The 24217-nt window shown below is 44.4% G+C and overlaps 1 protein-coding gene across 3 annotated transcripts in view; it reads left to right on the forward strand.

The window, feature by feature from the left end:
- The first annotated feature begins 2999 nt into the window (after window positions 1–2999).
- The window catches only part of NAA25 (N-alpha-acetyltransferase 25, NatB auxiliary subunit), a 35283-nt gene continuing 14065 nt past the window's right edge, over window positions 3000–24217 (forward strand). Inside the window, exons 1-10 of one of the 3 annotated variants that reach the window (XM_083453821.1) lie at window positions 3000–3326; window positions 10510–10595; window positions 12837–12975; window positions 13721–13839; window positions 14949–15023; window positions 16738–16845; window positions 17730–17808; window positions 18700–18811; window positions 21262–21351; window positions 23010–23179. In XM_083453821.1, coding sequence (XP_083309947.1) covers window positions 3266–3326; window positions 10510–10595; window positions 12837–12975; window positions 13721–13839; window positions 14949–15023; window positions 16738–16845; window positions 17730–17808; window positions 18700–18811; window positions 21262–21351; window positions 23010–23179 — 1039 coding nt within the window. In that variant the 5' untranslated portion in view covers window positions 3000–3265. Of the gene's footprint in view, window positions 3327–8055; window positions 8080–10509; window positions 10596–12836; window positions 12976–13720; window positions 13840–14948; window positions 15024–16737; window positions 16846–17729; window positions 17809–18699; window positions 18812–21261; window positions 21352–23009; window positions 23180–24217 lie in introns of those variants that run through there. The other 2 variants (XM_083453822.1, XM_083453823.1) reach the window with 2 other exon arrangements.

Here is a 24217-nt window from a genome sequence, read left to right on the forward strand (position 1 = left end):
CCCCTGCAATGCAGGAATCTCAACTAAAGCATCCGAGAGAGATGGCCACCCAACCTCTGCTTAAAAACCTCCAAGGAAGGACAGTCCAGCATCTCTCGTGGAAGTCTGTTCCAGTCAAACAGCTCTTATGGCCAGAAAGTTATTACAGTACTTATGTTGCTTGCTTCATCTTCCATGTGATAGCCTGTAAAATATTTGAAGATGGCTATCACACCTCCTCTCAGTCTCCTCTTTTCCAGATTAAGCATACCCAATGCCCTCAACCATTCCTCATATGGTCTGCAGACCCTTGATCATCTTGGTTGCTCTCCTCTGCACATGTTCCAGCTTGTCAATATCCTTCTTAAATTGAGGTGCCCAGAACTGGACAGAGAACTCCAGGCAGGGTCTGACCAAGGTGGTATAGAGTATTATTTCCCTTGATCGGGACACTATACTTCTGTTGTCTTTGAGAAACACCACTGGTGTCCGAAGCCATAATCTCGTGTTTGATGCTAGCCACAACCCACGGGTTTCATGTAGTTTCTTGAGAAATACTGCTGATTGATGAGTTTACTCTCCAACCAGCTTCCATTCGATTCAAACCCATATGCTGGGGTTAAGCTGAAGTGTGTACATTTGAGACAGCTGTAACACACACAGAGATAATTGTGCATGCGCAGACAGCAGCTTCACTGAATAGAGTTTGGGGAGATGCTGCAAGTGCAGCCAACCAATTAGGTAATGGGGTGCACAGGAACATGAAACACATATTGAAACATATTGGGAGGTTGACAACCACCTCCTCATTTTTTAAGCTACTAAAGTGGGCACTCTTACCTCACAGTGACATTGTAAGGGTCTACATATGCTACCCTGAGATCACTGATGGGAAGAAAATCTGATTGAAAGGCCAAGAAAGGAAAACATGGCTTGAAACAGTCATCACCACCATAGGAGCCAACTCCCAGGGGCAAAGGAACCTCCATAAAATATTTGAAGGGACTGCCCCCACCCCAAGTTGATGGGCATTGCCATTCAAATGGTGTTAACTGCATCTTGTGATTGATTACCTGCCCCCTCCCCCAATATTTTATTCAAGTTGGCCCCCTTGATCACCACTATCTTAACAATCCTCACAACCACCCTGAAGAATCCCAGTATAGTAGGGTATGATTATCCTCCTGTAATAGCTGTGAATGAGAGACAACTCCTCCAGGTGTTTGTTTAGCCACAAAGCCCCATGGGTGACCCTGACAATTCACATGGCTGTTGCAAGGATAAAAGAGTGGGGGGATACACACATCCCCTTGGGTTTCACAGCTGAAAGAGGTTGGTGAGTAGAATCTGATAGATAAACCAACCAGCATTCGAAACTCCCATTGTTCTAGGCAATCGTTTTGTGATAAGGAATTTCATTAGTTTCTGAGCTCTGGGCGCAGTGCTGGGCCTATGATTTCAGATTAAAACTGCAGAGTGGAAGGAAAGGAGGACCTTTATTCTGCCCGCCTACTTCCAGCTACTCTCTGAAGATTGGAGAAGGGACCCTCTTAAGAATACAGTGGTACCTCTAGTTACGTACTTAATTCGTTCCGGAGGTGCGTTCTTAACCTGAAACTGTTCTTAACCCGAAGCACCACTTTAGCTAATGGGGCCTCCTGCTGCCACTGTGCTGCTGCTGCACGATTTCTGTTCTCATCCTGAAGCAAAGTTCATAACCCGACGTAATATTTCTGAGTTAGTGGAGTCTGTAACCTGAAGCATATGCAACCTGAAGTGTATGTAACTCGAGGTACCACTGTATTGCGGGGGGTGGGCAGGGGAAGCACAGGTTTGTTTTGTTGCAGTCTTCAGAGGACTAGACCACGTGAAAAGTGAACATAAGGTTTCAGCTGCATTTCATTCATTTTCAGCTTTGTATTTTTGTCACACACAAAAAAAGTGCACCTAGACACTCCACTGCAGCGCCCATAACCTAGGTTTAAGGTGCCATTTAGCTCCTAGCTTTCCTATCTCAAGTTTCTAACACGGAAACCAACACAGAATGCTCGCCGCCTGGGTCAACAGCACTAAATCACCTTCTGCCATTGCTGCAACAACCGCACCTGGTGAACTGTTCCTTCGTCAAGGGGTGGCAGGGAAGGCTAAGAGGGGGCTGCTACTGCCTCCTCTTTGCCTGCCTCACGCCTGGGTTCAAATCCACTCTCAGCTCCCTGAGAGGCCTACCTCCAGTGCCGGATTTACGTATAAGCTAAACAAGCCAAAAAAAATTAAAGGGGGAAAAACTGGATGTACATTTCCAAAATGTAAGATAAAAAACAAAATAAAACCTACATACAGCAACAGTGTTTTGTGTTGTGTAGGCTCCTTTGATGTAAGTAATGGGCCCCGCCTGCTAGCCAGCTCCCTAAAATATCACTGGTTTGCTCATTTCTATATACAGTACAGTGGTAACTTGGTTCTCAAACTTAATCCATTCTGTTCCAAAACCAAAGTGTTCCAAAACGAAGGCGCGCTTTCCCATAGAAAAGTTATTGCCAATGCATTTGCATTATTAAGTTTGTTATGAATAAAAAAATCATTTTAAGTTAGAGCTTAAGAATTATTTTTTATAATTATTTTTATTTTCAATTTCATTGTTCTGTATGGGACAATGACAATAAAGATATCGTATATTTCACTATTAATATACTTCTTAATTGTATTTCAGTTCAACAATTACGTTGATAAAAATACATATTTCGTTATGTGCAAATGGCTTTAGATACCTATTAGGTCCATAAATTACCACATAGCATATAATCAACACACAAAAAACACGGTCAATTTGTTGTTGACAAAGGACAGCTGGACATAATGAAGGGCCCCATTACCTTGAGTAGCCTAGGGCCTCATCAAACCTAAACCCGGCCCTGCCTACCTCGCCCGGCTGCTTGTGAGGCGCCAGGAGGGCACCCCCCCCCTCAATACAGCCCACCTCACAGGGTCGTTGTGAGGAGAGTTGCCCCTACACGAGGCCCTTCAGACAACCACGATGCCAATGACGCAGCTCGCTGAAGGGAGCTCGCTTACCCGCCTCACAGGCTGAGGCGGCGGCGGCGGCAGCGCCTCAAGGCCCGCGAGGACGCCCGCTAAGCGCCGCCTCCTCCACCTCCTCCTCGCCGGTCTTGGCCCCCTCGGAGCGCCTCGCCTCAGCCCGGCCCCTTTCCCCCACACGGGCCCGCCCAGGCCGGGCCGGCTGGCTGGCTGTGGCGGCGGCTGCGCGCTGCGGTTCTGCGCTCTCATCATGGCGGCGGCGCGGGGCCATGTGCAGGACCCCAACGACCGGCGCCTCCGGCCCATTTACGGTACCGACGCCGCGGGCGCGGGGGGTTCCCCTCCCCCCCTCTTCTCCCTCCCGCCCCTCCCTCCCCTCCCCTTTCCCTAGCGCGCGCGGCCTCGTCCTAAGCGCGGGGGCGCGCGTGCCCTTTCTCCCTCAGCCGAGGCCGTCCCCCCCCCGCCAAAAGACGTCCCTACCCTTCGCCGCCCCCTCATTTCCCATCCTGAACCAGCGCCCCCCCCCCCAATACTTGCCCCTTCCCGCCTTTTTCACCTCCTCCCCTCAGAGACCCTAGTTTGAGGTGGGGGGCCGGGAGGAAAAGCGCCTAAAGAGGCGGGTGCCTCCCCCCAAAAATGGTTCTTATTGTGGTACGGGGCGGGGGGGGGGAAGGTTAAGCAGGGCCCTCCCCCCAATGTCCATCGTTGTTGTGGTACTGGGGGTGTTAAGGAATGCCGTCCCCTCGTGTTCACCTCTATTGTGGCATTTCGGGGGCGCTTTCGTCAGGCACCCCCATGTTTGGGCTTCTGTGTGGTATTGTGGGCTCAAGCAGGCACCACCATGTTTGTCATTGTGGTGGGATTTGGCGGGTGGGTGCCTCGTGTTCATTTTTAGTGTGGCATTTGCAGGGGGGGGGGAGAGCCTGAGCAGAACCCCCCTCCCCATATTTGTCCCGGCCTTCGTGTGGATTGTAGCGGAAGGAGCTGCCAAGTTCATCACAAACCCCAAGATTTTGGGGTCTTACACACGTGGTCAGAAGTTCATCATATCCTGTCCCTATTCTGGACTCAACGGGGTCGCAGGCCATGGTCTAAAACCATTTCTTAATACAGTATATATCATTAGCAGATAGTCTGGGGCTTCATACATTTCTGCTTTTAAAAAGACAGGTGGTGCTGTGGGTGAACAAGGGGGTTTCAGCACTGCACGATTCCTTATTCTAGAATTCATGGAGCCAAGATGGAGAAGCAGGAGCTTATGGACCTGTTTTTCCTAACTGTAGATTTGCAAGGCTGGACTGAGCAGGGGGCGAGGATTGCATGACATTCATGCGACCAGTTGCCACAAACTTCATATCCTCGTTAGACCAGAGGAGGGAGATATGAATTGCCTGCTTGTGTGGCTTACTTAATGTGGCTTGGTGGTGGTGGTAGCAATGGCTTTGTTGTTGCTGTTAATTTAGAGGGGTGTGTGATGCTGGCATCTTTAATCTCATTGAGTAGTACTGTATGGGTGTAGCAGCTCTCTTTTTTTTTCCTTTGCAAAACTTTAGAGCAGGGATGGCCAACTCCCAAGAGACAGCGATTCACCCCCTTTTTGGGGGGTTCAGGTAAAAAGTTGTTGAGCTTTTTTTAGGCGAGCCTGCTTTAGAGTATTGGACCAGATGACACCTCAGTATTGCCTTTGATGTAGTAGTGAGAAACAATCTGAAAAAGGGCATCACTGTCCAACCCTCACCAGTGCCCTGCTATAGTCCATTAAAGGTTTGATATGTGTGGATTACAAGTCCGCAAGAATAATTTCTTGATCAGGATAACTCCACGTCATATTTAAGCAGCACTTCAAATGCAAGCCTCTCTTTTGCTGTGTCTAAAACTTGATCCAGCTTTTACAGGCAGTGAGTGACCTTTTTAGGTGCGTCTGAGATGTGCATGACCACACTTATTGCACCGAACCCAGACATGACCTGAAAACGTCACAAAAGGGGGCAGAGTGGGATGCTTGTAGGCTTTTCCCAATGGTGTTTCGAATATACACAATTTAACTTAAACGTGCCTTGGAACGTAACCCCTGCGTAAACTGGGAGTTGCCTGCAATTACTTCCTTGCTGCAGGATATACATATGTTATATTCCTTATGAAATCTATTGCTACTTTTTACATATTTTCACCCATGCTGAATGAAACTTTTACATTATCTGCATCTCTCAGTAAGGCAGGTGAAAGCACTCGGAGAACAGTTGGAAATTAGTCAGGTGCCAGAAATCTCCACATTAGTCTTAGTCCATTGTTAATACCATTTCCATTTCCAGTGTGTCTTTCTCCTTCTTGCCCTGAGACAAATGAATAGTTGTAAGAGCAAGATAAAGTCAATCAATGCAGTTCATATCGTAGAATTGTAGTGTTGGAAGGGATTCCAAGGGTCATTTAGTCCAACTCCCTGGTGAATAAGCATTCTGTTGCGGCGACTGCAACCTAGATTCACAGTGCCATTTGGCGCCTAGTTTATATACCCAAGTTTCTAACAGTGTATGGAGAACCTTCACTTTCGTTAGGCAGTGACCACATTAATTTGGTCGCCCCCTACTCCCCCATTGTAAACTTAAAAGGTTGGTTGTCTGGGTAGGATCCTACTGCTTAAGGAAGCTACTTTGTAATACTGTATTCCATTTTTTTTTTGTTAACTCTGCTGAGTTAAATATGCATTCTGCTTGTCAAAAGCTGACCTCCTTTGTAGTGCTTCAGGATAATATTTTAGTTTCCTGTTAATTATGTTGCTTTGAATGTATACTTTATATTTGACTTCCTTCAGTAATGTTTTATTCTGGATTGTTTTATTTGGTGTTTTAATGTAGGTTGTAAACTGCTTTGAGATAGTTTTCTTAATATACAACAGTATAAAAATGAAATGAATAATAATTTTAAAAAATGTGTTGGATGCGGTTCCTTTTCAACCTGTCTTAGGAATATTGGCTAGGAGCTCATGTTGCTTTGTTGTACATGGTTGTACTTGGCAAATGCTGGAAAAGGAAGATAAAATGCTGTACTGTACTTGGTTTGAGAGTTTTTTAAATGTTTAGCACTGAAGAAAGTTAAGGCGAAGAAGAAGCAGCAGTTTATAACTTGCCAATATGAAATGCTAGTCAAGAGTCTTTAGAAGAACTGCTTTGGGGCAGAACCGGTGCAAACTTCATGGTTTAAGTATGTGACTATAGAGACACAAATGTCCATGACATTTCTGCACTTTGAATGAATTCAATGGAATGGTGTGTAGCCAAAAGGTTCTATTAGTATCAAGTCTGAACCTAATTCTGCTTGGTTTTAAAACTGAAGAGCTACCTCTGCCTTTCAAAAGAGAAATTCCTTCCACTTTAGCTTGTTCAAATCTGTTTCAAAGATGTGGACTGAAGTTCTGTGTGTTCAGTTCTTTTGAGTGTGTGCATATGCATGAAATTGTGCCTCAATATAGGATGTGTTTTTGAGTTGGAGCCTTCATCAGTTATGATGGGAAATTAAGTTTGAAAACTAGGTTTGAAAACTAAGGAGGAGAGGTAGTTTTTTTATTTCTTAAATGACATATTTTTAGTATTTAGATTTTCCATAAGTAGTTTGGGGTCACGAAGAGTCGGACACGACTGAACGACTAAACAACAACAAGTTTCTGGTAATACTCCTTAAAACAAACAAGTCACGTACAAAAATATATATTTTGACAAGCAACAATCTGCATTGTATTTAGACCTTATAAAGACCAACTGGGCTTATTAGAAGCACTGATAAGTATTTAATTTATTTGTTATTACATTTAAATCCCCCCTTTCCTCCAAGGAGCTCAAGGCAATATACATGGTTCTGTTCCCCATTGTACCCTTACAGCAACCCTGTGAGCAGTATTCAAAATTTGCCAGGTGCTAGGTGCGTTTTGTTACTGGTGCTGGTCTGATTGCCACTGCGTGGAGGTTTCTGAGCACCAGGTTGGCGAATGACATCTGCACTGAGACAAGTGACTTATGTGCAGCAAAAGACATGTGTCTTGATCTTCTACACTGCCACACAAATCATGGACCCCTTTCTGGGAATTGTAAGAGCAAGCTACAGTCAAGCAATGTAGTTGAGATCATAGAATCATAGAATTGTAGTGTTGGAAGGGGCCCTGGCTGTCATCTAGTCCAACCCCCTGGCAAATAGACATTCCGGTTGTGGTGACAGCTGTGCCATTTGGAGCCTAGCTTATATATCTGAGTTTCTCATGCTGCTTGTTAGGTAGGCTAGGCTAAGAGGCAATGAATGGGCCAAGTAAGGTTAATGTCTGAGTGGGAATTTGACCTCTGGTCCACTACTTCTTGATCGAACACCCTAACACTCCATACTTGCTCTGTAATACAGTGGTACTTCGAGTTACAAATGCTTCAGGTTACAGACGCTTCAGGTTACAGACTCCGCTAACCCAGATATAGTATCGCGGGTTAAGAACTTTGCTTCAGGATGAGAACAGAAATTGTGCTCCAGCAGCGCAGCAGCAGCAGGAGGCCCCATTAGCTAAAGTGGTGCTTCAGTTTAAGAACAGTTTCAGGTTAAGAACGCGCCTCTGGAACGAATTAGGTACTTAACCAGAGGTACCACTGTAATAGAATTTGTGTCTTTTATCCGAGTTCCTTCAGACAGCCTAGAGATAAACAAAACATACAATATCACAATACAGGGTTTTTTATTGCATAAATTAAATCTCACAGACACCCACCAAGAAAACCCCTTTGAACACAAGTCTGGGCAGAACAGTCCCATTCAAAGATGTGGCAGCTGCAGTAAAAATGTTACCTAGCTACTGGCTGAGGAAAAACACGTTAACTATAAAATACTAAAAACCCACCTGTTTAAAAAAAACAGGAAGAAAAGTTTTTACCTTGTGCAGAAGAAATGAGCAGCAAGCTCTTTGGATAGAGCATTCCACAGGTGGGATGGAAGGCACCATCTATGAGGATCTGCCTCTTGCTGCCACCCTCAAAATTTTAACAAGCGGAAGCACTTTCAGAATGTCTCTTTGTAGATGACTTCAAGCCCCATGTAAGCTTTCTTCAAGTCCTAGGGTCTCAAGCTGTGTAAGGCTTTGTAGGTTAGAACCAGCATCCTGAATTGAGCCCAGGAGCACAGTGACAACCAGTGTAATATCCTGATGACAATAGGGTTACTGTGGACTGGGTAGCCTGGATAGACTGTATATTTTAAGTCACAAGTACAGTAAGTCCCATTAATTTCAACTGGATGAGCTCAAGTTTCTTTACAGTTTTTATTTATAGATCTTTGAAAGTTGGATCATAGTTTTTAGTTATGTACAATCAGGAGTACCTTGAATCAAATTCTGCTTCCATTGTGTAAAGATTTTCAAGTCTTATCTACATGAAACAGCCAGTTTGTAATCAAACATATAGTGCTACATAAATACTGTTGATTAGAATAAGACGTTGCCCTCCGACTATGAATTGGACATGTGAACATAGTTGCAAAGATTGCAAAGGCAATTATCTGTGGGGAAAACTAATGTAAATGTTTGGACATGTTCTTATTTTTTTCACTTTTCAGCAACAGTCGGCTTATTTGATGACAGTTAAGCATCTTTTACATTTGCTGTTTGCCTTTTATCTTAATTGCTTATATGTTGTACAGAAGCTTAATGAAGTTGTAGTACTATATGCCCCAAGGTCCTCCATCCTTCGGATGAAGTCTAATACTCTGTTCTCAACAATTTGCCATTCTGTTAGCTGAGCTACCGTATTTTTCGCTCCATAACACGCACCTGACCATAACACGCACGTAGTTTTTAGAGGAGGAAAATCCGTAGGCATGCCACCCGTAGGCATTTCCTCCATAACACGCACAGACATTTCCCCTTACTTTCTAGGAGGAAAAAAGTGAGTGTTATGGTGCAAAAAATACGGTAATTCTGTTAGAACAGAGGGTGTTGGCAATGTTGTAGAGAAACCTGGTGAGGTTGTCTAATCATACTCTTTATGCATCCATTTATATTTCTTGTGAACTGCCACTTTCCCAATTGCTCCATAAAGTTTTTGTTATTAAAAATACACTGGGGCTTCAGTCCACACTGTGTAATCTCAGGTAAACTGATGCTGAGCAAAAGAACTTTAAGCCAGTGCTACCACCATGACACAGTGCCTATTTTAATGTTTCTGCATAGTGCTCATGCTCTCTATGTGGGCTTGGAGCTAAGAGTAAGAACCAGAATACAATATAGTATTTGCAACCTGAGCCACATGCTCCCCTGTTCTTTCAGGCGAGAGACAAAGGGGTGCAGGAGGCTGCTATGCTCCTTCTGTGGACCCTCTAGACTAGTCTTTTTCCTGTTGGGTGTCCATCGCCTTCTCCCATTTCTGTTTACCCACATGTATGTTTGTGGAGAAAAATTGCCTTAGGTCAATCCTGTGCCTGCTTTTAGAAATGGAGCTGTATTTCCAATCATGCTTCTCCTGAATGCTAGCAAAAATGCTCTTAATTAATTGCTTCTCCATTACCATCTTGTTTTGCTCATATTTGGGTCACTCCTGAAGTACTCATTTATGAACTTCCATTGAGAGCTAGTTTTTTGTACCCAGCTTCTATATCTAGTCAGTGGATAGAGAGGATTTGAGTTCTCCTCAGGCATAGATGTGGGCAAGTCCCTGTCCATCCCAGCTCTGAAAGTTGCAGTTATAGCCTGTTACTGAGTAGTTGTGATGATGAACCAAATAAAGGTGGCAAATCCCATTTGATGTATACATAAGAAATGGCAGTAAGGCTAACACGCCTCTGTGTAATAACCCTTTAAAAAGCTTCTGTAAGGTTCTTCATGAGAATGCCTTGCTGGGACAGATTAAGGTTGATCCAGTTCAGCATTGTGACTTTATAATGACCAGGAAGATGACATGGGAAACGTCAGTAATTGCTGTTCCCTCTTCTCCCCACCAGAGAAATACTGCCATTGATCATAGAGGCTTGCCATCACTATTAAGCATTCAAAGAATTATATTCCCATAATTTTTCTATTCCTTTATTTTAAAAACCCAACATAAGCTGGTGGTTGTCGCCATACACTGCTTTAATAGCTTTCACAAGTTATTTTTTATGTTGTGTGAAGAGCTACCTTGGGTGGTTTTCTCATCACCTATGGAGTTGATTGGGTAGATTCTGACATCTAGTGTTGTGCAAGAAAGTAAGGGGGAGGGGGCAGATAAGTTATCCGTTCCCTTTACAGCAGTTATAATCTGAAATACCTCTATCCTATTACTCTTTACTCATCTTTCTTTTTCTTGTTTTCCTCTAAACTAACCTAAACGTGAAGACTGCCCCCTCAGAAAAATCAGTCTGCAGTATTTATGTATTTTATTTAGTTCATAAAATTTATACACTGCTTGATTGTAAAAAAAAGTGGTTTATAAAAAAATTAAACAATAAAATTATCGCCAAGAATAATGTTTGTGGTTTTCCCCTTTATTACATTAGATTACCTTGACAATGGCAATAATAAAATGGCAATCCAGCAGGCAGACAAGTTGCTGAAGAAACACAAAGACCTTCACTGTGCTAAGGTAAGCTCAGGGTTTGTTTGTTTTAACATGCTAAAAAGTCAGTGTGTTCAGTCTTAAATAAACAAGGCAAGGCTCTTCTCTTTAGCTGTTGCATTGCTAGTATAGGGTGGGGAACTTGAAGCCCTGAGAATTGAAGACAGTCCTCTAGACCTCTCTGTCTCACACCTGGGACTCTCCCAGGGCCATATCCCTCATTGGTACTGCTCTGTGCCTTCCTCAGGTGCTTTTGCCTGACTGGAATATGTCCTTGAACTATGATAATGCCTCTCGGTTGTCTGTAGAAAGCTTTGACTTCTGCATGGCTGGAATGTAGTGTGAACGATGCAGAAGAGTCAAATCCACTGCTCCACCCACTTTTGATCTGGCCCCACCCACTTTTAAATCTGGCACGTGGCTCCTGGAAGGTTGCCCATGTGGGAATGTGACACATGGACTGAAAGGAGGTTCTGATTCCTGGGATGTTCTGGAAAAGGGGGAAGCTTTCTGCCATGTTTACCTTTAGCAATCATGGGACACATGGGGGTGGGAGGGTGAATGTGCTTTGACCACCACCAGTGCACAACTTCAGTGGTACCTCGGGTTACAGATGCTTCAGGTTACAGACGCTTCAGGTTACAGACTCCACTAACCCAGAAATAGTACCTCAGGTTAAGAATTTTGCTTCAGGATGAGAACAGAAACTGCATGACGGCGGTGGGAGGCCCCATTAGCTAAAGTGGTACCTCAGGTTAAGAACAGTTTCAGGTTAAGAATGGAAATCCAGAACGAATTAAGTTCTTAACCTGAGGTACCACTGTACTTCTTTTTCAGCTTAACCCGTGTTACTCCAGCCTTTCTGTTCCACAAACTCACAACAATGAGGTCAACTTTGCTGCCACGTTAGTCAAGCTGTTGAATAGCAACAGAGCAAAAGTTAATGTTTTTTCAACTTTTGCTTCTATCTACATTGACGTGGCTCAGCAAAACAAGGCAATTAGGGTTGGTCAGTTGACCAAGTCAAACATACTTAAATACTGTCACATGGTAGGTATAAGACTAATCACAAGAGGGGTGAGGAACCTCTGGCTTGCAGGTGACATCTGGCACAGAACAGGTCCCAGTGTTTCCCACACACACTTGGTGTCAGATATGGGGCATGTGTGGAAATGGCTGGATTGGTTGCCTGGCCAAGTTCCCCATGGGGAACTTGATCATGCAGCCAATCTCTGCAGAAAGCAGCTTTGCCAGCCGTATGTGCGGCACTGGGGAAGTGGCAAGCATAGGGTTGACAAAGCCCCTTGCGCTGTGGTTCTCAAGTGACTGACAGCCAGCTTGGAAGCGCTGCACAAGGGAATTTTGACAGGTGGGTAATCTGTGGTCTGTGGGGGTGGAGAATGATAAGGCTCTGACCCACTGGGCCAAGAAGGTTTTCCCACCCTTACAATATAGAGAAGTCTGGGGCAGGCATGCCTGGTGGACTGCGTATTAGAATTGGCTGGCAGTAGTGGCTGTACTATGGACAACATGGCTGGAGGTGGGGCTGCTAGGTATTGGGCACGATCTGCCAACTAATGCCCCTCCAGATACCTGGAAAAATAATTAAAATGAAGCTTGCTCAGTGTGCTCTTTCTATGAGATCTGCAATGGCAGGTATGTTGTGACCCCAACTTTTTATTACAGTGTTGGCTAGTGATGTGTCTCAAAGTCTGAGCTTACTTAGATTTCTAAGTCTTCTGTTAAGTTAACCAGATGTCCAGTGAACTAAGGCTGGGGTTGTGAACCTGTGGTCCTCCAGAGGTTGCTGGAACACACCTCCCATCTCCTTGACTGTTGGCCATACTGGCTGGGTGCGATGGGAGTTGGAGCCCCAACAACATTTGGAGGGGCACGGGCTCTTCATTCCTGAACTATGGTTGGCAGGAGGTGCAGAAGAGAACATAAGAAGTTGCATTATATATAATAAGACCATTGGTTCATCTAGCTCAATGTTATCTACACTGACTGGCAGCAGCTGTTCAGCGCTTCAACCAGGCTTTTCCCAAGCCTACCTGGAGACATCAGAGGTTGAATCTCAGGCCACTTGAATTCAGAGCATGTGCTCTGCCTGTGGGCTGCAGCTCCTTCCTTTGGTATGTGCTGCATTGTTGCCACCTGCCTATTCTGCCCCATTCACTGTGCAGCTGGATTCCCCCCCCCCCCAGTGCTTCCTTTATATCGCTGCTGGAAAACCCTTTAAAAGTTGCTTCTTTGATCCATGTGCAGGTTTTGAAAGCAATCGGCCTGCAAAGAACCGGGAAGCAAGATGAAGCATTCACTTTAGCACAAGAAGTAGCTGCTCTTGAACCTACGGACGATAATTCGTTACAAGCTCTGACTATTCTATACCGGGAAATGCATCGGCGTGAGTTCTTTGGTTTTCCTTCCTATTTCAGACATTTCAGAGAATGCTGTTGCCAGTGTCCTGCTTACAACAGCAGTCCTGATTCAAAAGCATTAGTGTGGCAGTCAGTTGGCAGCTAATTGATGGGGAGGGGTGGTGAAGTAGCCAGTTAAGCTGCGTTGTTCTCTAGACACAATATTTCCCATAGTATTTAATTCTGGGTTGTAGAAAATAGGAGGAGTGATGGGATAGGGTCCAGCTTTGATGGTGGAGCCCTGGCAAGCTCACCTAACAGTAGACACAGCACCAGATTGCTGGGTCTTGCTGCCATTTTAATACTTTTACAATGCTTCAGACGTAGTGTCACTCCAGGAGAAATTGGAGTGCAGCTAAACCAAGCAGCTTAGAGTGCTGGGTCAGTGGTTTTTGTTTTGTAAGGGGGGGGCAACGCAGATATTGGGGCCCCAGCAGCTTCCCATGCTGCTGACACCAGCCCTAGGGAAAGGATAAAGGTACTCAACACACATTCTGTGACAAAAGGCATGCAGAATGCAAGTCTGGAAAAATCACAAGTGCTGGCCACACAGGTCCCAACAAATCTGAAGTCCCCCCCCCCGCCCCCTTTACTAGGGCTGTGGCCTCATTTTTAAAAAAACTTTGTGAAGACTGTTTTGAGTTCCGTACTCTGTACAATCACTTAGGGTTTGGGAGAAGTCTATAGGTCCTAACCAAACACACAACCTGTTTCTTAAAATGTCTCATTTAGCGGAGCTGGTCACAAAACTCTACGAGGCAGCTGTGAAGAAAGTTCCCAGCAGTGAAGAGTATCATTCCCACCTCTTCATGGCCTATGCAAGGGTTGGGGAATACAAGAAGATGCAACAGGTAATTTACCTGAATCGGAGCTAGGTCAATTGAGCTTGAGAGTGAAAACACCTCTCAGAGAGGCATCTCAACCTAAAATCAGCCTAAAGATCTGTTCACATTCCATGTTTATATGTAAACCTATTAGTAATCTGTTGTGGATAAAGTCTCGTATAGTATATAAGTTGTGTTTACATAGAATTGTAGAGTTGGAAGTGACCACGAGGGTCATCTAGTCCAACCCGCTGCAATGCAGGAATCTTTTGCCCAACGTGGGACTCAAACCCACAACCCTGAGCTTAAAAGTCTCATGCTCTACCAACTGGCCATATCCTCCACTCATAGTAAACACTTACTCTGAAACCTTTTTGAAAATTTGACGACTTTGGTTTAAAATACTTGTGATTTGAGGTGCCTTTAAGTGCTTTGCATTTGCATTTAACCTGTAATGTTTGAAAAAAATGTGTAAAGAGACAGTGTCATTAATGTGACGGACCCGTGAAATTAATTTATGGACCTAGTCTAGCAAATCCTTTATCTTGTGAGTAGCACTACTTAAAAGCATCAGCTTGCTATGTGCATTGATAACAGATGCATTCATATCAATATATGCACACTTAAAGGGTATAATCATCTTGTAATATCAGGCTTTGCAAATGTGCAAAATGCAAGTAAGCAGAGGTCCCTGTTGACTTTAGTGTATCCACACCTGACTGTGAGAGGGAGGGGGGTGAAGAGAGAAACACCTATATTAAATATGATGATCTAGCTATGTGTTGAGTGCCATTATCAGCAAAATTGAATCCAGAATTCGTTTTTGTGGGGAAGCTGTTGTTCAGGAAACTTGCCTTCTCATTAAGGAACTCCTGAAATACTGCCAGTTTACTTGGAACATATTTTGATGGGTTCTGGTTTGTGAAAAGGAACAGTTTCCTGTTGTGGTTAACAGGTTTGAGCAAACGAGTCTTGCATTTAACACTGGTACAAGAATTCAAAGACAAGTAAATTAGTCCATGGATAGTCAAACTGAAACCATTCCTCTCTCAGGTGTTTCTAGTAAGAACTTTCAGTGGGTCTCCTTTACCACAGGCTGAAGTATAATGATTTATTTATACCTCCTTCTTTTTCAGGCTGGAATGGCACTTTATAAGATTGTTCCCAAAAACCCTTACTATTTTTGGTCTGTGATGAGCTTAATTATGCAGGTGGGTACAGAGTCTCAAGGGAGATAACATTTCCTTGGAAATAATCTGCCCTTTTTTTGTTTTATTTTCTGTGTGAAGATGCTCAGTACATTTTGGGGGTAGACTCTGTACTGCAAGTGCATCACACATTGTCAGTACAGTGGTACCTCGGGTTACATACGCTTCAGGTTACAGACTCCGCTAAACCAGAAATAGTACCTCGGGTTAAGAACTTTGCTTCAGGATGAGAACAGAAATCGTGCTCTGGCGGCGCGGCAGCAGCAGGAGGCCCCATTAGCTAAAGTGGTGCTTCAGGTTAAGATGAGTTTCAGGTTAAGAACGGACCTCCAGAATGAATTAAGTCCTTAACCCGAGGTACCACTGCATACTGCAAGTGTTGTAAAACAGAGTAGCCAATGTGGTGCACTCCAGATGTTGTTTTACTCCCAACTCCCATAGCCACTGGCCATGCTGGCTGAGACTGATGGGAGGCCCCAAAACATCTGGAGGGCACTACATTGGCTACCCTTATCACAGAGCTTGTTTGCAGGTTAGGACTGGGAGTTTGTCATCTTAGATGGGGCATGTTGTGAGATAAACAGAGAATTCGAGAAGTCTTAACCAGATGCCCTTCATAGGGCATAGATGGATCACTCCTCCACTCCCAAGTATGATTGTAGCAACTGAATATAATCTGTTCCCCCAGGGTATGAGAGGGATTGAGATGAGCTCATAGCCCGCCTCTCTGCTTCTCTCACTTCAGTCTATAATTGTTCTCCTAAATGAGTTCTGAGATTGTTACTTGAGATTGACTATTGGTGTAAATCTGGAGTTCAGCCAAGCAATAGCCTATCAAAGGCCATTGGCAGAATCCTTTTGCAGTCTGTCTGAAATCAACAAGAGAACTGGCACACTGCATTACTAGTTCATTTCAACTACCGTATTTTTCACTCTAGAAGACGCACCCGACCATAAGACGCACCTAGTTTTAGAGGAGGAGAACAAGAAAAAAAATATTCTCTCCCTCTCTGCGCAGCGCCCCTTCAGCGAAGCGGCAGGAGAAACGGAGCCCCTTCCATTTCTCCTCCCGCTTCGCTGAAGGGGCGCTGCGCAGAGAGGGAAAGCTGCACAGCACCTCTCCAGCTAAGCGAAGCCAGGAGAGCAAGAGGGATCGATCCCTCTTGCTCTCCTTGCTTCAGCAAAAGCAACGCGAAGCCTCCGGAGCACAGCGGGAGCATTCCTGCTGCGCTCCAGAGGCTTTGCGTTGCTTTCGCTAAAGCCATGGAGCCTGCATTCACTCCATAAGACGCACACACATTTCCCCTTACTTTTTAGGAGGGGAAAAGTGTGTCTTATAGAGTGAAAAATACAGTAACTTGGCAATTCATTTTATTCATTTTTTGTGTGATGCAATCCCAGAACATAATCAACACTATTTCCTTGTGGGTGAGAGGAGCATGTTTACTGAGCAGAACTTTCAACTAATTTTTCCTAAGTTTGCCAGAATGTTCACTTGTTTATCGGAACATTCACAGCAGCTGAAAACTTTTGACTGGGCCCATAGTTGAGAGGACAGAGCATATGTTTCGCCCACAGAGAGTCATCCGTTCAGCCTCTGAAATCTCCAGTAGCTGAGCTAGGAAAGAATGGTTGCCAGTCAGAGTGGAAAGTACCATGCTAGATAAAACAATGGTCGATTCTGTATAAGGCAGCTCTATATGTTCTTCTTTTTCAGTCTATATCTGCACAGGATGAAAATCTCTCAAAAACCATGTTTTTGCCTCTAGCTGAAAGAATGGTAGAAAAAATGGTGAAGGAAGAAAAAATTGAAGCTGAGGCAGAAGTAAGATATATATATATATTTAAAAACTAATTGTTGTTGTAATTAATTCAGCTTCTGCTATCACTGAATTATTACAGCTAGGTTTTGAATAGTTTATTTTCATGTTACAAGCAAATGGAAGGTGTGGCTTAGAAGAGGCACATTGCTAATGTAGAAAGTAAGGGGTACTTGAATATGCCCCAGATTTGGATTAATCCTTCTCCAAAACTTGATGGGATTCCGCTCTTTTGGTTACAGCCCTTTTCAAGCTTGCCAGGATAATCTGGATATCTGTAAAAGTGCTGGTGGCCTGGGTACGCGGCAGAGATCTGAGTAGCTTCAAGGGGCCCATAACTGGATCAAATGAATGGCTTTTGATACAAAAACCTTTCTGTCTTTCCCTGCAAACCCTATGCAGAGAGATGACTACTGATCAGGTGTGAGTCCCAGCTGCTTTGCTTTTTCTGTTGACCAGAGTGGCAACCCTCTTAACAAAAGTACGAAACAGTGCAGAATGTGGAGATTTGTTTTTAAATCCTCAGATCTGCCTTGTGTTTCCTGTCCACCTCTTTATTTGGCAGTTTGTCTTCCAGAGGCTTTGGGTTTTGGAGCAAGGAGGCATTTCAACCACTAGTGGGCCACTATCTTTGCAAGGCCAGCCTATCAAAATGTAGCAATACAAACAAGTTTAAAGTTAATAGGTGGATAAGAATAAGATAGAAGAAAGGGTTAGAGGGGTAATGCTAGAGATAAATTATTAGTTTTCTTCCAATTTGTAGGGTAGCATAGATTTTTCACTCCACTTGAATATACTCTCTTTAAAAAGACAGCTGCAAAGACTGCTTCTGGTGGTAACCTCACTGCCTCTTGTTTCAGTTGCATCCTGTTTCTCTTAACTTCCACAGGTTGAGCTTTACTACATGATTCTAGAACGCTTGGAGAAATACCAGGAAGCTCTGGATGTTGTGAGAGGAAAATTAGGAGGTAGTGTATCTCTTTTTCAAATTTGACAACGGGCAAGTCTCAGTGGTTTGTAGACAAAGGTGCAGCTTCCTTATTTGGAGGCAGCGTCCCTCTAAATACCAGTTGATGGGGGTGAAACAGCAGGTGGTGATTGCTGCTGTCGTGTCCCATTGTAGGCTTTCAAGACGCATCTTGTTACTCAGATGCTGAACCAGATAAGGCTTTTTGCCCAGCACGGATAAAAACAAATGATTTTTTAAAGTCAAACCAGACTTCCATATACGTTTCAAATCAGTTATGTGACGTATTCCTTCAAAGTAGCCTGATGCACATTATGTGGGCGCGATAAATCTCTAGTGATAATCTCTTAATTGAATCTATGACCCTCCGTTAAATAAGTAGAGTTAATGCTTTCTTTTCAGCATACGCAATTATGCTGATTAGAGCAAACTACAGACAAAACCGTATGGCTTTGAAATCGAGCAATATAAACACAACACAGTAGGTCATGTTTTGTATTTATTGTGAACATTTAAATAAATCTGTAGACTCTTGTCAAATGAAGAACATGGACATTTACTCCATGTTACAGCAAAGCACTGCTCTGCACATAGTTTGGGCACTTGTAATCCATTGCACAAAGGATTGCCAGCCGTTTAACTTTCACTATGTTATCTCACAGACCCTCTGCCCACAGCATTGTTTCATGTGCCTATGTGAAGTTCTCTCCTGCCCACCCTACTCCAGGCATTTTGCATTATTTGGTAAAGTAAAACAGCCTTCCGAGTAAGCCCATCTAAGTTTATTTTATGTTTCTAGCCTGCCTGTGGCCTTATCTGTTTGGGGGCAGGGGGAGAGATTGCTTTTGCGATTAAGACTTTGTGAATTTATGACTCTTTTTGTTCTATTTAGAGAAGTTAACCAGTGAGCTCCAGAGCAGAGAGAACAAGTGCATGGAGATGTACAAAAAGCTGGGCAAGTGGCCAGAATGCAACGCACTCTCCAGGAAACTTCTGCTGAAAAAGTGAGTGGGAGTTTCAGCTCCTTTTTTTTTTATCCTTAACCGAACTGAAGCAAAAGGTATTATCTCCTCCATCACCACTACTGCACCATCATATCCCCAAGGCAAATAAGCAAGTGGTTTGTGACAAGCCCAAAGGTATATCTTCTTGTTCCTCCTATTTTAAGAGCCTAAATCTCTTTATATTTCCACCCCCACCCAGCTAGGATGTGAGGGGATGGGATGCTTGTCTTATTAATCAGGTTTGATTGGATCCACCCTACTTCCACTGGCTGAAAGCAGCACTTTCAGTCACAACAAGAGCCGCCAGAGACTTTGATAGATTTGGGGGCAGTTTGGAAAAATTGCCTTCCCTCCTAAGGTCAACAAAAAGGAAGTTTTAGTTTTTTAAAGAGCAAGTAGCAATGAGAACCTTGAAAGAAAGTCTGTAGCTCAGTGGTAGAGCACTTACTTTGCATATGAAAGGTCTGGGGAAGAGTCCCTGTTTGAAAACCTTGAGAACTGTTGCCAGTCACTGTAGAAAATACTGAGCTGTATGGGCCAGTGTGGTGCAGTAGTTAGTGTGTCAGACTAGGACCTCAGAGACCAGGATTCACATCCTCCACTCAGCCATGAAGCTCACTGGGTAACCTTGGACCACTCACTCTGAGCCTAACCTACCTCACAGGGTTGTTGTGATGATAAAATGTGGAAGAGGAGAACCATGTTCACCACTGTGAACTTCTTGGAGGAAAGGTGGGGTATAAATGTACCGTATTTTTCGCTCTATAGAACACACTTTTCCCCCTCCAAAAATTAAGGGGAAATGTGTGTGCGTCCTATGGAGCAAATGCAGGCTCCTTGTCTTCAGCGATAGCAACACGAAGCTCCGAAGCGCAGAGGGAGCACTCCCTCCGCGCTCTGGAGGCTACGCGTTGCTTTCGCTGAAGCCTGGAGAGCGACCCCTCTCGCTCTCCAGGCTTCAAGGATAGCTGCCCTCGGAGCGCTGCGCTCCAAAGGCTTCGGGTTCCTTTTGCTAAAGCCAGGAGAGTCTTGCTCTCCTGACTTCAGCAGAGAGGGAGAGCTGCGCAGCGCCCCTTCAGCGAAGCGGGAGGAGAAATGGAAGGGGCTCCGCTTTTCCTGCCGCTTCGCTGGAGAGGCGCTGAGCAGAGAGGGGGAGAATTTTTTTTTCTTCTTCTCCCCCTCTAAAACAAGGTGCATCCTATGGTTGGGTGCGTCCTATAGAGCGAAAAATACAGTAACAAATAAATTGGTCTGACTTGGTGTAAGGCAGTTTCCTGTGTTCCTAATAAGCATTAGTAAAGTAGCATCCTGACTTTTATAATAGATAAGAACAGGTTTCAGTGTCCCCCCTGTTCTGCCCTGTCATCAGATACAATGGGATCTAAAATATAGTAAATTCTGAGATTTTAACTCACTTCTGTAAGATAAGCGTTCTTCCCAGACCATAGCTGTGGGAGAGTCTGGGGACAAGTCGAAGGGAGATAGCTTCCCTCTGAATGTTTAGCTTTCATTAAAAATATCAAAAGGGTCTAGCTCTTTCACACAGGGAAATCAATAAGGAAAAACATGGTCATTGTTCTCCTCAAGTGCTTTGCAAGAAGTCAGCCTTCACTCACCTCTCAAAAGCCTGGCTTGTGAGTAGAGAGGTACTGTAAGGTAAAGGGACCCCTAACCATTAGGTCCAGTCGTGACCGACTTTGGGGTTGTGGCGCTCGTCTCGCTTTATTGGCCGAGGGAGCCAGCATACAGCTTCCGGGTGATGTGGCCAGCATGACTAAGCCGCTTCTGGCAAACCAGAGCAGTGCACGGAAACGCCGTTTACCTTCCCGCCGGAGCGGTACCTATTTATCTACTTGCACTTTGACGTGCTTTCAAACTGCTAGGTTGGCAGGAGCAGGGACCGAGCAACAATGGGAGCTCACCCCGTCATGGGGATTCGAACCGCCGACCTTCTTAATCGGCAAGCCCTAGGCTCTGTGGTTTAACCCACAGCGCCACCCGCGTCCCAGAGAGGTACTGTGGTGGTTGACAAATACTTAGACAAAGGACTGGTTTGTTTGTCATTTAATTCATAGGAAAATGTGATTATTTTGTTTGACTATTTAATTGAGTTACTTTTACTGTTAAAACCCCCCCCCCCCAGCTGTTAAGTGTTGAAAGAGAAGGCCCCTGTTGGCAGAGTATTCCTAAAGACTGGGCTGGTGACACTAAAGGCTCAATATTTTCACTGGTGTGTTTTTTTGTTAGGGATGCTGATCTCAATTTGCCTTTTCTTTAAGATGTGAAAGGCAACAGACATGAAGCTGTTCTTATCTTCCTTGCTAGGTAGTGAATCTCAGCACACTTTTACCCCAGATGCGGGCGTTTTGCCTTCTGTAACATGAAAAAGAGAGAGAGAAGTTAGTTTTACACTGTGCTCAGTTCTTCTGCTTGCCTCTTTTCTGTTTTAGCCCAGATGATTGGCAGTTTTATATGATCTATTTTGATTCCATCTTTCAACTGATTGACGCAGCCTGGACTCCCCCAGCCGAAGGAGAGCAGTGAGTGTTTTACTCTCTTTTGAGGGCTTTGAGCGTTTGTCTCTTTTTAATTGAAATATGTGCATGGTAAGGGGGCTTTGAGAGTAGAGAAATAGGGGCTCATTTCCTTAGTACACTTGGCTGTTAGTTCCTTACTCCCAAACACAGCACCAGCTATTGCCTGCATCTGGATCCTATGTCATCTAGGAAGAAATGTCTTGAGAGGACCAAATGAGTGCCCAGTGCATCAACTCATGTGAAGTCGTACGTGTAAAAATTCAGATGTTTCTACTCATCTCTCCTAGCCAGGGGCATGAGACACATCTACCTTCTTGAATACTTTAGTAGTTCAGATCTTGATCCAAGGTTTGCATGTAACACTCAGCCGTGGCTGACACAAACCCAAGATTTATAAGAAACAACAAATTATGGTTTACAAGTGTGATCAGTTTGTGGTTGACAGATCATAATTAAGCTCATGGCTAGGTTTGGACAATCAAATAAAGCATGGTCTAATACCCATAGTTTATTAAAACATGGTGTGGTGTTGCATGTGAACCCTGCCAGTGACATCATAGACACCAGCTTTCCTTTCCTCTTAGGCTACCTAATTTTTAATCAGTTTTTGGCAGACATTGAAAGACTAGCAATATTCATTTGTTCGTTCATTCAAACCAAAATTGGTTTGAGGTAACAAGAAAACAGAACCTGCCTTTCATCAGCGGGAACAATCCACACAGCATCGAAACAATATTACACAATGCTAATAATAGCAACACAAGTAAATAAAATATAAGCTACAAATTTAAAACCAAGAAACAAAAAGGCATCAGTCTGCACTTTGCTTCTAAGATACCTCGGCAAATAAAGTCTTAACCTTTCACCAAAAATAATGTGATGCTGGTGCCGGATAGATACCCTTCAAGAAGGTATTTTAAAGTTGGAGCATCAATACAAAAAGCTCTCTCCTTTGTAATTCATAACATTCCTCTGCTAAAGAAGGTGCTTGGAGCTTTACCCCTAAACTCCCACATGGACATGGGTTCAGACAGAATATATTCATTTCTTCATTTTAATGAGTGTCACAGACACTCCTCTGCATGCCAGCTGGGATGTAGGCAAAGTTCCAGTTTCAGCATCAGGCAAAGGTTTGTCACGGTCTTCACCTTACTATACACCCAACTGGTTGCTCCAGCTGTCTCTTGGCTTATGAACACTTTGACGTCAAAATAAGAGGAGGACTCTGGTCAAGCCTTCGCTGCTCTTCAGATGGGGAGGAGGGTTTAAAACAGGGATGAGAAACCTGCAGCTCTCTGGATGTTGTTGGGCTTTCAGCTCCCAACATGCCTGCCCATTGGTCATGCTGGCTGCAAGGGCTGATAGAAGTTGGAGTCCCAAGAACATCTGGATGGCCATAATTTCCTCATCCCTGGGTTAAAGGGCCCTTGGCTTGTGCAGGGAGAACTAGGGTAAAGAATGGGGGGGGGTAAGGAAATGGGGGCTTTGAATTGGAGCTATACTGGGAGGCAGGAAGCTGCCCTGAGTGGTATTGAGCCCCTGGACCTGCAGTTGCCCATCCTAAAAAGTCATGATTTTTACATGTGTCCCATTCCTTGATCAGAATTTCACAAAAAGGCTGTTTGGAGGCCCTGGAACTCATACTTCCTTTTTGTGCGCAGCTCTCTCGAAGGCGAAGTGCATCACAGCACAGAGCAAGCCATGGCTTTCATAGAGCAGAGGATAACACAAGAAGCCAACAGCGCCCGGCCACTCCGGGGACCTTTCCTCGCCCGACTGGAGCTGATCAGGCGGTTGCGGCACCGAGGCTGCAGTGAAGAACACAAATTGGGTAAGGGCCACTAATGGGATGCCAAATTGAGCCTCACGGGGAGAGGGTGTGAAAGTAGAACCAGGGCTCCGTCCTGGGATTGCTGCAGCTGATGTAAACTCTGCACAAGAATTGCAGAAATCCACCCATGCTTTGGGGAGAGGATTGTTTGTCTTCTATTTTAATCCTTGGCGTGGAGAGGCAGCTTGTGAATGGTAAATATTTAGATGGTAACACACTGGAGTCTCAAGAATTGCTGCAGCACAAGGAACGCTAAAACTAGCTTTGTGTGTATTATTAGTGCTTTAAGAGTTGTCTCCCTGCTGAGAGCGAAGTAGAATCCCTTCAGTAGTTGGAGAAATAGTTCGTGCAGCACATTCTTCACAAATTGTCAAGTGAGATGTATTTGCATCCCTGCTGCTTTTTTTTTTTTAAGTTAAAAATCTAAATGGAAATTTACTGGGCAGATAGTTGGGAGTTCATGTCCTTTTAAAAAGAAGCAAGCAGGGATCTGCAACAAGATATTGCAGTGTGATCACACCCACTAATATAGCCTGGAACCTTTAGTATTGTTCAGGACTCTTGACTTAAGTGGGGGATGAGTTTCAGGAGTAGGGAAGGGATAAGAATACTTCTTTCCCCCTCTCCCCCAACTCCAAGGCCTTCTGCTGTCCTACCTGCCCCAAAGATCTCATAGCTTTATAGTGGGGTAGGGGGCATACAGTTCTAGAGATGGACAAGGAATCCTTCCCCCAAACTCCCCACACATACACCAGATATTCGCTATGATATTTGCTTTATTTGTTGGTTGCTTGAACAAGTCAAATTCCTCCTTTTTTTGCCCCCCCCTTTTTTTCTTTTGGGAGGATTGTATGGATGGTTCACAGTGTCTCAAACTACAGACTTGACTTCCACTGCCTTCCTGATTCCTGGTTTCTTTGGGGCCTTTTTAGGAACATAAGGTAAAGGTAACTGACTCTGGGGTTGTGGCGCTCATCTCGCTTTATTGGCCGAGGGAGCCGGCGTACAGCTTCCGGGTCATGTGGCCAGCAAGACTAA

The sequence above is a fragment of the Podarcis tiliguerta genome (genome assembly GCF_965153285.1).
Source record: "Podarcis tiliguerta genome assembly, chromosome: 8".
NCBI classification, from domain to species: domain Eukaryota; kingdom Metazoa; phylum Chordata; class Lepidosauria; order Squamata; family Lacertidae; genus Podarcis; species Podarcis tiliguerta.